The sequence below is a fragment of the Hyperolius riggenbachi genome, chromosome 4, assembly GCF_040937935.1.
Source record: "Hyperolius riggenbachi isolate aHypRig1 chromosome 4, aHypRig1.pri, whole genome shotgun sequence".
In the NCBI taxonomy this organism is placed as follows: domain Eukaryota; kingdom Metazoa; phylum Chordata; class Amphibia; order Anura; family Hyperoliidae; genus Hyperolius; species Hyperolius riggenbachi.
Window position 1 is genome coordinate 397,293,304 of NC_090649.1, and position 13,821 is coordinate 397,307,124.

General features: G+C 43.5%; 1 protein-coding gene across 2 annotated transcripts in view; it reads right to left on the reverse strand.

Annotated features, from left to right (window-relative positions):
* The window catches only part of ABHD12 (abhydrolase domain containing 12, lysophospholipase), a 1,393,598-nt gene that overhangs the window by 1,205,466 nt on the left and 174,311 nt on the right, over positions 1–13,821 (reverse strand). For both annotated transcript variants that reach the window (XM_068232243.1, XM_068232242.1), the window contains exons 10-11: positions 13,137–13,219; positions 683–761 (exon numbers count right to left, since the gene is read on the reverse strand). In XM_068232243.1, the coding sequence (XP_068088344.1) occupies positions 683–761; positions 13,137–13,219 (162 nt within the window). The remainder of the gene's footprint in view (positions 1–682; positions 762–13,136; positions 13,220–13,821) is intronic.

Genomic DNA, 13,821 nt, shown 5'->3' on the forward strand with positions numbered 1-13,821 from the left:
CGACCATACCATCTGCTCTGTCTACTGCCAGCTACAATGGAGCGGTGATGTATAATTGAATTACCATCTGCAAATGTCTGTTTGTAAAAACACTCCTGGAATAAATGAAGCTTCCTTATCTAGTGCCCACGAGCTTTTTCTTGTGGATGCAAAGTTTTGAATGGTCTATTATCGTGGAGGCACAGTCATAGAAGCATATCTGGTAGAGTGATTTAGGTTATCCCAGCAGTGACACATTGTGCGCGAGGTACCTTTCTGGCTCTTGTTGATTTTTAAATCTATTATGTTATTGGTCTCGGAGTCCCTTTAAATATTAAATTTTTACTAGAAGTCCCCCCCCCCCCCCCCATGATGATCCACATTCAACCCACCTGAAGAGAGGAAGTCCCCAGAAGCTGAACACTGTTCCTGCCATCCCCACCAATACAGCATCTCGGTTCCCCACCTGCCTTACCATCCGCTATCGGGGGAAGGTGGTCAGGGAGCCACATCCCTACACAAAAGGGAATGAGAGGAGCAGTTTTTGGCTTCTGGGGCACAGTTGAACCTTCTACCTGGTCTAATACTTGTAGCAGGTAGGCAGTTAAGGACAGTTTTGCCACTATACAGCAATACCCAGATTTCACAGACTTACTAAAGCAGCATATAAAGTGTAAACATCACAGCAGCAGGCACTTCTTACCTTTCTTCCTAGGTGGAAAGGGATCACAGGGTCATCTTCTGCATGGAGTATTAGCAGCGGGCAGGATATGTATTTCACACTAGCAAAACAAATGACAGAAATGCTTTAGTGTAACGCCCTGTTGAATTGTATCTATCCTCATGTCATACTGTAATTTTCCTGTTATGCAGCCTAGCATATAAGCTCTAGCCATAAAGGTGCAATGGAATAATTTGCACGTTTCATTAAAGCAGGATTCAACTCTGACATAATATTCAATAAAAATGGGGTTTCCTACTTTTTAGTATCCAGTTCTCATATTTGCTTTTGTTCACAAATATTATTGTCCATTTACAAATTACAAGTTCCCAAAGTACAGTTTATCTGCTCTGAAAGCTGCTATTGCACAGATGCTGTATTTATATACTGTAATGTTTCTAGTGAGATTTCTCTGCCGTTTTACCTTCTGCTATTCGTACAAGCTGAAGCACTGCTAGGAATGTTTACTAATTGTGGCCAATAAAGAAACAAACACAACAATGTAATCACTTCAGATATAAACTTCCCACTGAAGAAGAAAGCGCTGTTTTTAATTGTTTGAATGCTGTTTGGCTACCATTTATTTTTCTGGTAGTAGGATTTATGCTGTAAATAATCTTTTAGAGCAGAGAAGAAATGCAGAGTTTCATACTACTTTAAAGGACACCTGAAGTGAGGGGGTGTGAAGGCTGCCATATGTATTTCCTTTGACAGAAAACCAGTTGCCTGGCAGTCATGCTGATCCTTTGCCTCTAATACTTTCAGCCATAGCCCCTGAACAAGCATGCAGCAGATCAGGTTTTTCTGACAATACTTTCAGATCTGACAAGATTAGCTGCATGCTTGTTTCTGGTGTGATTCAGAAACTACTGCAGCCAAAGAGATCAGCAGAGCTACCAGGGAACTGGTATTGTTTAAAAGCAAATAAATATGGCACCCTCTGTATTCTTCTCACTTCAGTTGTCCTTCAAGAGAACCCGATGCAGAACATTTTAGTAATAACAAACACACTACCTGATCCATTGGCCTAGCTGGATCAGGTAGCGTCAGTTATTGTATAACAGATATTACTGCAGAATCTTCAAAATTCACAGTTTCAGTACAAACGCACAGAGGAAACACAGAGAAAATTACCATCAGGCCACCTCTGCCATCTGCACCACTTGCTTTTGGTTTGCACCAATGACAGTAATGCTGTCATTCTTCATAAGTTTGAATAAAGGTTAGTAAATCATAGCAGCTTTTGAACCTGTGTTAATATTGCTTCTTGTTCAGGCCCTGTGAGCGTGCTACATTAGTCCCACATCTCTCCTCTGCCCAACAGCTGCACACTTGAGTGTGTGCTCTGCTCTTTCTTCCTTATTGACATATTTTCCCAGTCCTGTGAAAGCATTCAGCAGAAAAACACATTTTATTCTGATCTCAAATAACCCGTTCCTACTCATCTGATCAACAGCACCTTCTCCAACCACTTCCTGAAGCAAACACTCAGCTGTCTAATAAGATTGCAGCCAGCAGCTCTATGTCTGGGCTTCTCCCCTGCAATTTCATGCTTAGTGAAGGAGCATCCCCAGCTGTGACACATTGTCTTCCATTACCAGGGGCGTTGCTAGGAACCTAAGAGATCGGGGGCACCGGGCCGCGGTAAAAATGGGCGTGGCCATTCATGGAGTGGGCATGGCCATGGGCGAAACTAAATTACATGAACTTAACAGTGGTGTACCCTAATATTAATGGGCCTTCCTACTCAGCACACACTGCAGCTAGTTTACAATTAGTGAAGGCACAGAGTAACAGCTTATACTGTACATACTGGAGGCAGCAGAGATCAGCACACACTGCAGCTAGTTTACTGTTAGTACAGGCACAGAGTAAAATCTTATACTGTGCATACTGGAGGCAGCAGAGATCAGCACACACTGCAGCTAGTTTACTTTCAGTACAGGCACAGAGTAAAATCTTATACTGTACATACTGCAGGTAGCAGAGATCAGCACACACTGCAGCCAGATTACTATCAGTACAGGCACAGAGTAAAATCTTATACTGTACATACTGGAGGTAGCAGAGATAAGCACACACTGCAGCCAGATTACTATCAGTACAGGCCCAGAGTAACAGCTTACACTGTACATACTGGAGGTAGCAGAGATCAGCACACACTGCAGCTAGTTTACTATCAGTACAGGCTCAGAATAACAGCTTATACTGTACATACTGGAGGCAGCAAAGATCATCACACACTGCAGCTAGATTACTATCAGTACAGGCACAGAGTAACAGCTTATACTGTACATACTGGAGGGAGCAGAGATCAGCACATACTGCAGCTAGTTTAATATCAGTACAGGCCCAGAGTAACAGTTTATACTGCAGCTAGTTTACTATCAGTACAGGCCCAGTGTAACAGCTTATACTGTACATACTGGAGGCAGCAGAGATCAGCACACACTGCAGCTAGTTTACTATCAGTACAGGCTCAGAATAACAGCTTATACTGTACGTACTGGGGGTAGCAGAGAACAGCACTGTGCTCAACAGTTTACACTATGGCCTCAATTACTAAGATCATGCTGGAGATAATAAGGCAAGAGAAAACTTACCTCCACATAAGAGAGAGTTATCTTATCTCTTCATTCCTTAAAGAGAACCAGAGACGAAGCACCCTCATGTATTTTATTACATTTATCAGTGGGAACATGACAGTAAACACCTACCCTGCTTTTAGTTTTATTCTTCTCAGTCTAATCTATCTGTTATCAACTGTGATAAGCAGTGGCGTAGCTAAGGAGCTGGAGGCCCCGATGCAAGTTTTACATTGGGGCCCCCCCAAGCACTCTATACATAACAATTGATACAGCGCACCAAAACCTGCAAATGGCAACTACAGTGGCAGAGGTGCAAGAAGGGGATGGGGAGAAGTTGGTTTATGATTACCACTATTCAAAGTATCTATAGAAGTAATTATTATGATCACAGGACCAAAAGAGAGCAAATACTGTAGTTGAGGGAGGGCCCTTCAGGGCCCCTTTGGCCCAAGGGCCCCGATGCGGTTGCTACCTCTGCACCCCCTATTGCTACGCCCCTGGTGATAAGAATCCACCGACTATTCAGTCGAGGTTTGACCTGGAATCATTATAGCTGAGTCACTCTTCTGTGAAGTCTTTTCAAGCCCAAGCCTTCCCTCTCCTGGCTCAAATTTCATGCTTTACATGCTGAGAGCTGTGATGATATGGGAGGGGCTGATGCTGCAGGAAAAATCTCTGTCTAACAGACAAGTGTGGCTGTGTGATCTGTGTGCTCTGTCTGTGCAGCCTGTCATTATTATCTACTGTATGCAGTTTCATTACTATGAGAGACACTTCCTACAGGCAGCCACAAAGCATACCAGAATAATAAAGTTGAAAGCCTACAGCAGCCCTTCTTGTCTATAGTCTCATATAGCCTATACAGCACATCCAGAACACCTCATACCCTGGAACAGAAGGAATATGAGCCGGCAGCCATATTGGATATTTCCTGGAGGCATAATGGATAAAAAGCACTCAAAAAGGCACACCAGAGTGGCGAAATTATCGGGTAGAGCATTTATTCTTTACAAGCTATCAACTGATATGTTTATTTTGTCATCTCTGGTTCCCTTTAAGTTACCTCCTCTGTAGTTATTTTACCTCATCTGTAGTTAATTTACCTCCTCTGTAGTTATTTTCACATGCAGTTAATAAACAGCCTGTCTTTAACTCTGGAGTTATTTTAAGGATTGAAGAGTTAACTTAAAGACAGAAGAGTTAACTTTAGGTTTGTCTGAGGTAAAATGTTTCCTGAATACTACATGCCTTATCACCATGGTAACAACTCTAGAAGAGTTATTAAAGACAGGAGATAAGCTTAGTGAATTGTCGTCTATGTGCGTTTCCCATAGACTTACCCCAATCACCGTGCCTTAAAAGCGGTGCTTGGGGTAACGCACTGTTGCCCTTATGTCGGATTGGATACTTCCAGCACACAACAGCCAACTGCAATAAGTGGGAAATCAATAACAATAAGTTTCTATAGACTTTCATTGCTTTTTGCGCCCCCATTGCAGCAAAACAGGGTAAAGCAACGCAGGTTTACCCCGCTAGTGTAAAAGGGGCCTTACAGTGAACTTGTGCCAAACGGTTAGTGAGGAAGTCCTATTCTTATTCCATGAAAGCCCCTTCTCCGCTTGTGCATTGCTGATTGCATTTTCAGCAACGCACAGTGTATGTGACCCTCAAGGAAATCATCACACGGTGCAGTCTATGCACTTCTGTATCCATCCATTCCTTGGGATTCAGTGTGGAATCGGAACACATGGTTGGATGCACATTTTTGTGCAAACACAGTGCGATTCCGTTCATTGTAAATGCGTGGGATCACAACCGCAATGGGGCGATTCATGAGGCAAAGTAATGCCGTGCCACCCGTGCTGCATGCAGTGCAGAAAGGGCCTAAAGCTCCTCACACGGTCACGGTCTCTAGCCACGTACTACTGGTGACAGAATAAATGGGCATCAGTCTTGTGACAGTTGGCCAGCAAAAGCAACAAAAGGAGCAGAGACTATTTACAACTCAAGATTGAGTCTCACTTCATAAACTGTTGAACACAAGTTCACTTTAAATACACAATTTCAGTTCTAATTCCTAAACAAGTTGCAGCATAGAACCTTAAAAGAATAACTTGGCGTTTTAGATCAGTGGAATATTGAGTATAGTACCTCACTGATTTCTCCATAGGGCTCTTTCAGATGAATGGCTTAACAGCGTTTTTACCATCGATTCCTGGGGTCAAGCGCCCTTCGGTTGCAAAGTAATGCAACCAAATAGGAGTATTCATACAACATGCGTGTCAGCAGTTGGCATGTGGTGCGGTTAATCCCTGGTAAAAAATTAAACAAAAAAATGCATGTAGCGCCCAGGGACAGCTAATAATGGCTCAGATGCACATGCAATGGCAGCTGCAAGTGCTGGACGCTTGCAGCTGGCTGCAGGCGCACTGCACAGAAACAGGAGCAGCTGACAAGCAGTAAAGTGCGCTGCTGTCAGCCATTCGTGTAAAAGAGCCCTTATGCTGGGAATACACGGTTCGTTTCTGGCGCTCGATTCTCTGCTCGATCGTCTTTGCTGCTCGATTCTGCAGTCGATTCTCTTCTCTTCCAGTTGTTTTTCTTATCTTCTTCCATTCACTTCTATCAGAGATCGAGCGGCAAAACGATTGGACATGTTGGAAATGATCTATAGAGTTATCTAAATGGCTCAAAAACGAACCGTGTAGTCCCAGCATTACAGTATAGAGATAAATAGAGGACGTGTCATGAATTAAGCATGTGCAGGCAAAATCATAAAAAAAAAAAAAAAAAAAAAAAGTTTGCCCATCAAGCTCATGGTAAACCAGAACCCCTAGGAGGGTGTAAAGGGCTAAAAGGGACCAAAAAGCCCCCTTACTAAAATGTTACGCAAAATAAAAATTTGCCTTTTTTAACCACTTCCCGACCGCCGTATGTACAATTGGCGGCCGGGAAGTGCACCCCGCAAGGACCGCCGTATTGACAATTGGCGGCGGTCCTTGTAGGGGCATGGGCGGAGCGATCGCGTCATCAGTGACGCGATCCTCCGCCTCCGCCTGGCGCCGCTCACCCGCCGCAACATCCCGCCGGCCATACGGAAGCGCCGGCGGGATGTTAACCCCGCGATCGCCGCATACAAAGTGTATAATACACTTTGTAATGTTTACAAAGTGTATTATACAGGCTGCCTCCTGCCCTGGTGGTCCCAGTGTCCGAGGGACCACCAGGGCAGGCTGCAGCCACCCTAGTCTGCACCAAGCACACTGATTTTTCCCCCCCCCCTGCCCCAGATCGCCCACAGCACCCATCAGACCCCCCCCTGCCCACCCCCCAGACCCCTGTTTGCACCCAATCACCCCCCTAATCACCCATCAATCACTCCCTGTCACTATCTGTCAACGCTATTTTTTTTTTTATCCCCCACCCTGCTCCCTGCCCCCTCCTGATCACCCCCCACCCCTCAGATTCTCCCCAGACCCCCCCCCCAGACCACCCCCCCTGTTTACTGTATGCATCTATCCCCCTGATCACCTGTCAATCACCTGTCAATCACCTGTCAATCACCCGTCAATCACCCGTCAATCACCCCCTGTCACTGCCACCCATCAGCCAGCCCCTAACCTGCCCCTTGCGGGCAATCTGATCACCCCCCCACACCAATAGATCGCCCGCAGATCCGACATCAGATCACCTCCCAAATCCATTGTTTACATCTATTCTCTCCTCTAAACACACACTAATTACCCATCAATCACCCATCAATCACCCCCTATCACCACCTGTCACTTTTACCTATCAGATCAGACCCTAATCTGCCCCTTGCGGGCACCCAATCACCCGCCCACACGCTCAGATTGCCCTCTGACCCCCCCTTATCAATTCACCAGTGCATTAATTACATCTGTTCTTCCCTGTAATAACCCACTGATCACCTGTCAATCACCTGCCAATCACCTATCACCCATCAATCACCCCCTGTCACTGCCACCCATCAATCAGCCCCTAACCTGCCCCTTGCGGGCAATCTGATCACCCACCCACACCATTAGATCGCCCGCAAACCCGCCGTCAGATTACCTCCCAAATGTATTGTTTACATCTGTTATCTTCTCTAAACACCCACTAATTACCCATCAATCACCCATCAATCACCCCCTATCACCACCTGTCACTGTTACCTATCAGATCAGACCCTAATCTGCCCCTTGCGGGCACCCAATCACCCGCCCACACGCTCAGATTGCCCTCAGACCCCCCCCCCCTTATCAATTCGCCAGTGCATTAATTACATCTGTCCTTCCCTGTAATAACCCACTGACCACCTGTCAATCACCTGCCAATCACCTATCACCCATCAATCACCCCGTCACTGCCACCCAACAATCAGCCCCTAACCTGCCCCTTGCGGGCAAACTGATCACCCACCCACACCAATAGATCGCCCGCAGATCCGACATCAGATCACCACCCAAGCGCAGTGTTTCCATCTATTCTCTACCCTAAACACCCACTAATTACCCATCAATCACCCCCTGTCACTGCTACCTATCAGATTAGACCCCTATCTGCCCCTAGGGCACTCAATCACCCGCCCACACCCTCAGAATGCCCTCAGACCCCAGCCCTGATCACCTCGCCAGTGCATTGCTTGCATCTATTCCCCCCTCTAATCACACCTTGAGACACCCATCAATCACCTCCTGTCACCCCCTAGCACACCTACCCATCAGATCAGGCCCCAATTTGCCCCGTGTGGGCTCCTGATCACTCGCCAAATCCCTCAGATCCCCCTCAGACCCCCTTCCGATCACCTCCCCAGTGCATTGATTGCATCTATTTTCCCCTCTAACCACCCCCTGAGACACCCATCAATCACCTCCTGTCACCCCCCTAGCACTCCTATCCATCAGATCAGGCCCAATACAACCTGTCATCTAAAAGGCCACCCTGCTTATGACCGGTTCCACAAAATTCGCCCCCTCATAGACCACCTGTCATCAAAATTTGCAGATGCTTATACCCCTGAACAGTCATTTTGAGACATTTGGTTTCCAGACTACTCACGGTTTTGGGCCTGTAAAATGCCAGGGCGGTATAGGAACCCCACAAGTGACCCTATTTTAGAAAAAAAGACACCCCAAGGTATTCTGTTAGGTGTATGACGAGTTCATAGAAGATTTTATTTTTTGTCAAAAGTTAGCGGAAATTAATTTTTATTGGTTTTTTTTTCACAAAGTGTCATTTTTCACTAACTTGTGACAAAAAATAAAATCTTCTATGAACTCGCCATACACCTAACGGAATACCTTGGGGTGTCTTCTTTCTAAAATGGGGTCACTTGTGGGGTTCCTATACTGCCCTGGCATTTTAGGGGCCCTAAACCGCGAGGAGTAGTCTAGAAAACAAATGCTTCAAAATGACCTGTGAATAGGACGTTGGGCCCCTTAGCGCACCTAGGCTGCAAAAAATTGTCACACATGTGGTACCGCTGTACTCAGGAAAAGTAGTATAATGTGTTTTGGGGTGTATTTTTACACATACCCATGCTGGATGGGAGAAATTTCTATGTAAATGGACAATTGTGTGTAAAAAAATCAAACAATTGTCATTTACAGAGATATTTCTCCCACTTAGCATGGGTATGTGTAAAAATACACCCCAAAACGCATTATACTACTTCTCCTGAGTACGGCGGTACCACATGTGTGACACTTTTTTACACCCTAAGTACGCTAAGGGGCCCAAAGTCCAATGAGTACCTTTAGGATTTCACAGGTCATTTTGCGACATTTGGTTTCAAGACTACTCCTCACGGTTTAGGGCCCCTAAAATGCCAGGGCAGTATAGGAACCCCACAAATGACCCCATTCTAGAAAGAAGACACCCAAAGGTATTCCGTACGGAGTATGGTGAGTTCATAGAAGATTTTATTTTTTGTCACAAGTTAGCGGAAAATGACACTTTGTGAAAAAAAACTATTAAAATCAATTTCCGCTAACTTGTGACAAAAAAATAAAAACTTCTATGAACTCACCATACTCCTAACGGAATACCTTGGGGTGTCTTCTTTCTAAAATGGGGTCATTAGTGGGGTTCCTATACTGCCCTGGCATTTTAGGGGCCCTAAACCGTGAGGAGTAGTCTTGAAACAAAAATGACCTGTGAAATCCTAAAGGTACTCATTGCACTTTGGGCCCCTTAGTGCAGTTAGGGTGCAAAAAAGTGCCACACATGTGGTATCGCCGTACTCGGGAGAAGTAGTATAATGTGTTTTGGGGTGTATTTTTACACATACCCATGCTGGGTGGGAGAAATACCTCTGTAAATGACAATCTTTTGATTTTTTTACACACAATTGTCCATTTACAGAGGTATTTCTCCCACCCAGCATGGGTATGTGTAAAAATACACCCCAAAACACATTGTACTACTTCTCCTGAGTACGGCGATACCACATGTGTGGCACTTTTTTGCACCCTAACTGCGCTAAAGGGCCCAAAGTCCAATGAGTACCTTTAGAATTTCACAGGTCATTTTGAGAAATTTCGTTTCAAGACTACTCCTCACGGTTTAGGGCCCCTAAAATGCCAGGGCAGTATAGGAACCCCACAAATGACCCCATTTTAGAAAGAAGACACCCCAAGGTATTCCGTTAGGAGTATGGTGAGTTCATAGAAGATTTTATTTTTTGTCAAAAGTTAGCGGAAAATGACACTTTGTGAAAAAACACAATTAAAATCAATTTCCGCTAACTTTTGACAAAAAAATAAAATCTTCTATGAACTCACTATACTCCTAACGGAATACCTTGGGGTGTCTTCTTTCTAAAATGGGGTCATTTGTGGGGTTCCTATACTGCCCTGGCATTTTAGGGGCCCTAAACCGTGAGGAGTAGTCTTGAAACGAAATTTCTCAAAATGACCTGTGAAATTCTAAAGGTACTCATTGGACTTTGGGCCCTTTAGCGCAGTTAGGGTGCAAAAAAGTGCCACACATGTGGTATCGCCGTACTCAGGAGAAGTAGTATAATGTGTTTTGTGGTGTATTTTTACACATACCCATGCTGAGTGGGAGAAAGATCTCTGTAAATGGACAATTGTGTGTAAAAAAAATTAACAAATTGTCATTTACAGAGATATTTCTCCCACCCAGCATGGGTATGTGTAAAAATACACCCCAAAACACATTATACTACTTCTCCTGAGTACGGCAATACCACATGTGTGGCACTTTTTTGCACCCTAACTGCGCTAAGGGGTCCAAAGTCCAATGAGCACCTTCAGGCTTTACAGGGGTGCTTACAATTTAGCACCCCCCAAAATGTCAGGACAGTAAACACACCCCACAAATGACCCCATTTTGGAAAGTAGACACTTCAAGGTATTCAGAGAGGAGCATGGTGAGTCCGTGGCAGATTTCATTTTTTTTTGTCGCAAGTTAGAAGAAATGGAAACTTTTTTTTTTTTTTTTTTTTTCCCACAAAGTGTCATTTTCCGCTTACTTGTGACAAAAAATAATATCTTCTATGAACTCACTATGCCTCTCAGTGAATACTTTGGGATGTCTTCTTTCCAAAATGGGGTCATTTGGGGGGTATTTATACTATCCTGGAATTCTAGCCCCTCATGAAACATGACAGAGGGTCAGAAAAGTCAGAGATGCTTGAAAATGGGAAAATTCACTTTTTGCACCATAGTTTGTAAACGCTATAACTTTTACCCAAACCAATAAATATACACTGAATGGGGTTTTTTTTATCAAAAACATGTTTGTCCACATTTTTCGCGCTGCATGTATACAGAAATTTTACTTTATTTGAAAACTGTCAGCACAGAAAGTTAAAAAAATCATTTTTTTGCCAAAATTCATGTCTTTTTTGCTGAATATAATAAAAAGTAAAAATCGCAGGAGCAATCAAATAGCACTAAAAGAAAGCTTTATTAGTGACAAGAAAAGGAGCCAAAATTCATTTAGGTGGTAGGTTGTATGAGCGAGCAATAAACCGTGAAAGCTGCAGTGGTCTGAATGGAAAAAAAGTGGCCGGTCCTTAAGGGGTAGAAAGCCCTAGGTCCTCAAGTGGTTAAAACAGAGGGTATTTGTGATTACTCAAGTTGGAGTGTGCATATATACTCACTCCAACCTGAATAATAGAAAAGAACTTATGTTTAACCACTTCACCCCAAAGGGGTTTTTACCCTAACGGACAAGAGCGATTTTCACCTTTCAGAGCTCATCCCTTTCATGTGCCAATAGCTTAATCACTACTAATCACAATGAAATGATCTATATCTTGTTCTTTTCACCACCAATTAAGCTTTTTGGGGTGGATATTTGTTTTCTGTAATTACTTTATTTTCTATGCATTTTAAAGGGAAAAACCAGGAAAAATGAAAAAAAAAACACTATTTCTCCACTTTCTCATAAGATTTTAATTTTATCCCTAGTACAAAGTATGGTGACAATATAGTATTTGGAAATAAAGGTGTATTTTTTTTTGGTGGGTTTTCTTCCCCACTATTTTTACGTGCACGGGAATGCACATGCACAGCGGCAGCAGCAGCACCAGCACCGTCTGACTTATAAAAACGTCCTGGAGCCATTAAGAGGCTCTAGCAGGACATTTTTATAAGCCAGTTTGTCAATAAGTGGTTAAAGAAAGCAAATGTCTGTTTTGTAAGAAAAAAAAAAAACACAAGAAGGGAAATGATCTCTCCTCCTTTGGTTTAAAAGGTTTCCATTAATGGTTGAAAAAATGTTATGACCAATTCATATTTGACTCGATATAGTGAATCAAAAATAATCAATTGGAAATTATCATTTTTATCCAACAACAGTACAATTTTGTAGAGGAGATCAGATGTAATAATTTAAACTCTGAACAGATCTATGAACTTGTTATTTACAAATGACTTTATGATAAGAGTTGCTCTTGATAGATGAAAACCAGACTATTTACAATTCGAGCAGATTTATCGCAATAAGAATGAAGAATTGCTCATGAAAATGTTATCGTCAGTGGACACCATTACCGTACATGATTTTATCTATTGGAGAAATCGTACAGTTAGGAGACATGAATCATTTCTAATTTTTTTTTTTTTTTTTAGTATATCCACATGATTGGGTTCATTCCATTTAAACACATTTCTCACACACCACACTTTAGTAAATTAGGATTATGTGCATGTGTGCTAGAAGGGGAAATGCATTGCCTGGGATATACATAGGCTGATTGTGGGAGCGGTTTTTGCTAGCGCAGTAGTTCTTCCGTGGCTGAGAGGGTGACTGGCTGCACATGTGCAACAAAACACAACTCGGCCAAGCTTTCGGGCCGAATTGTGGGGGACAGGAGCCTCCCGGGGAAACAGAGAGGGACGAGTGGCCTCAAGGGGGGTTTTAGGAAGCCCCAGGTAAGTATGGTACCTGAGACACTTCTAGTCTCAGGTACACTTTAAGGGCTCTGCCTCTGACACAGGAGACCAGGGTTTGAATCTCGGCTCTTCCTGTTCAGTAAGCCAGAACCTATTTAGTAAAGATACCTTGGGCAAGACTCCCTAACACTGCTTCTGCCTATAGAGCGTGTCCTAGTGGCTGCTGCTCTGGCGCTTTGAGTCCGGCAGGAGAAAAGCGTAATATAAATGTTCTGTGTCTAAAGAAAACATGTTTTGGCTGTCAAACCAACCTGAGTAGACAAGAATTGCAACATACTCTTCTCCCCAGCAATAAATAATCTAGAAACAATGTGCCCACATTGGAGTATTTACTCAGTTTTTTTAAACAAAGCATATTTACACTGTTTTTACAGTTTGTGATATCTTGTGGTAAGTCATGTAAAGCTTTCGGCTTACTTTTCATCATTGGCAAACTTGATGCCGCTGGCTGAGATGGTGTCAAGGAAGAACCAGTCGAAGCCAGGGAAGTACCTGTAAATCTAAAAAAAGCATTGAAAGAAAGTCAGCACACTAGATATATGGGATCCAGTACTTCATGACCTAACTCCTAACAGGCTGCAATTTCACATCTCCTTCTCTAATGTCATACATCACTGAAATCGCGTGCTGCAGAAATGTCCTGTGCTCTATCTGTCCACTATGACAATCAATATGAATAAACCAATATATGAGCCAGATCTTCTTTGCAAATAATAACTACTGTTTATTCAATGTCCAATGTACTTTAATTTTACGCATTGGCCACAAGATGGTGCTACACACCTGGGTTACCAGAAACTGTTTCAATTTTTTTTTTTACTCTACTTTTTACTTTCATTGTTACGAATGAACATGGCTTCTGACTGAAGTCATGTTTATATATGTTACGGCCAGAACCCGAAGTTTGGCCAGAACTAGAAGTGGCCGGCCACTTCGGGTTCTGGCCAGCCAATGTGCGAACTGGCCGCTGCGCTGCGGCCAATGTGAGAAATGCAACAATTCCTGTAAGGTTAATGTTATGTTGTGGCCGCAGCGCAGCGGGCAAATGTATCACATCTTACTTTATTCAATGAAATTAAGCCGCCCGGCTTTTTCTCTGCCT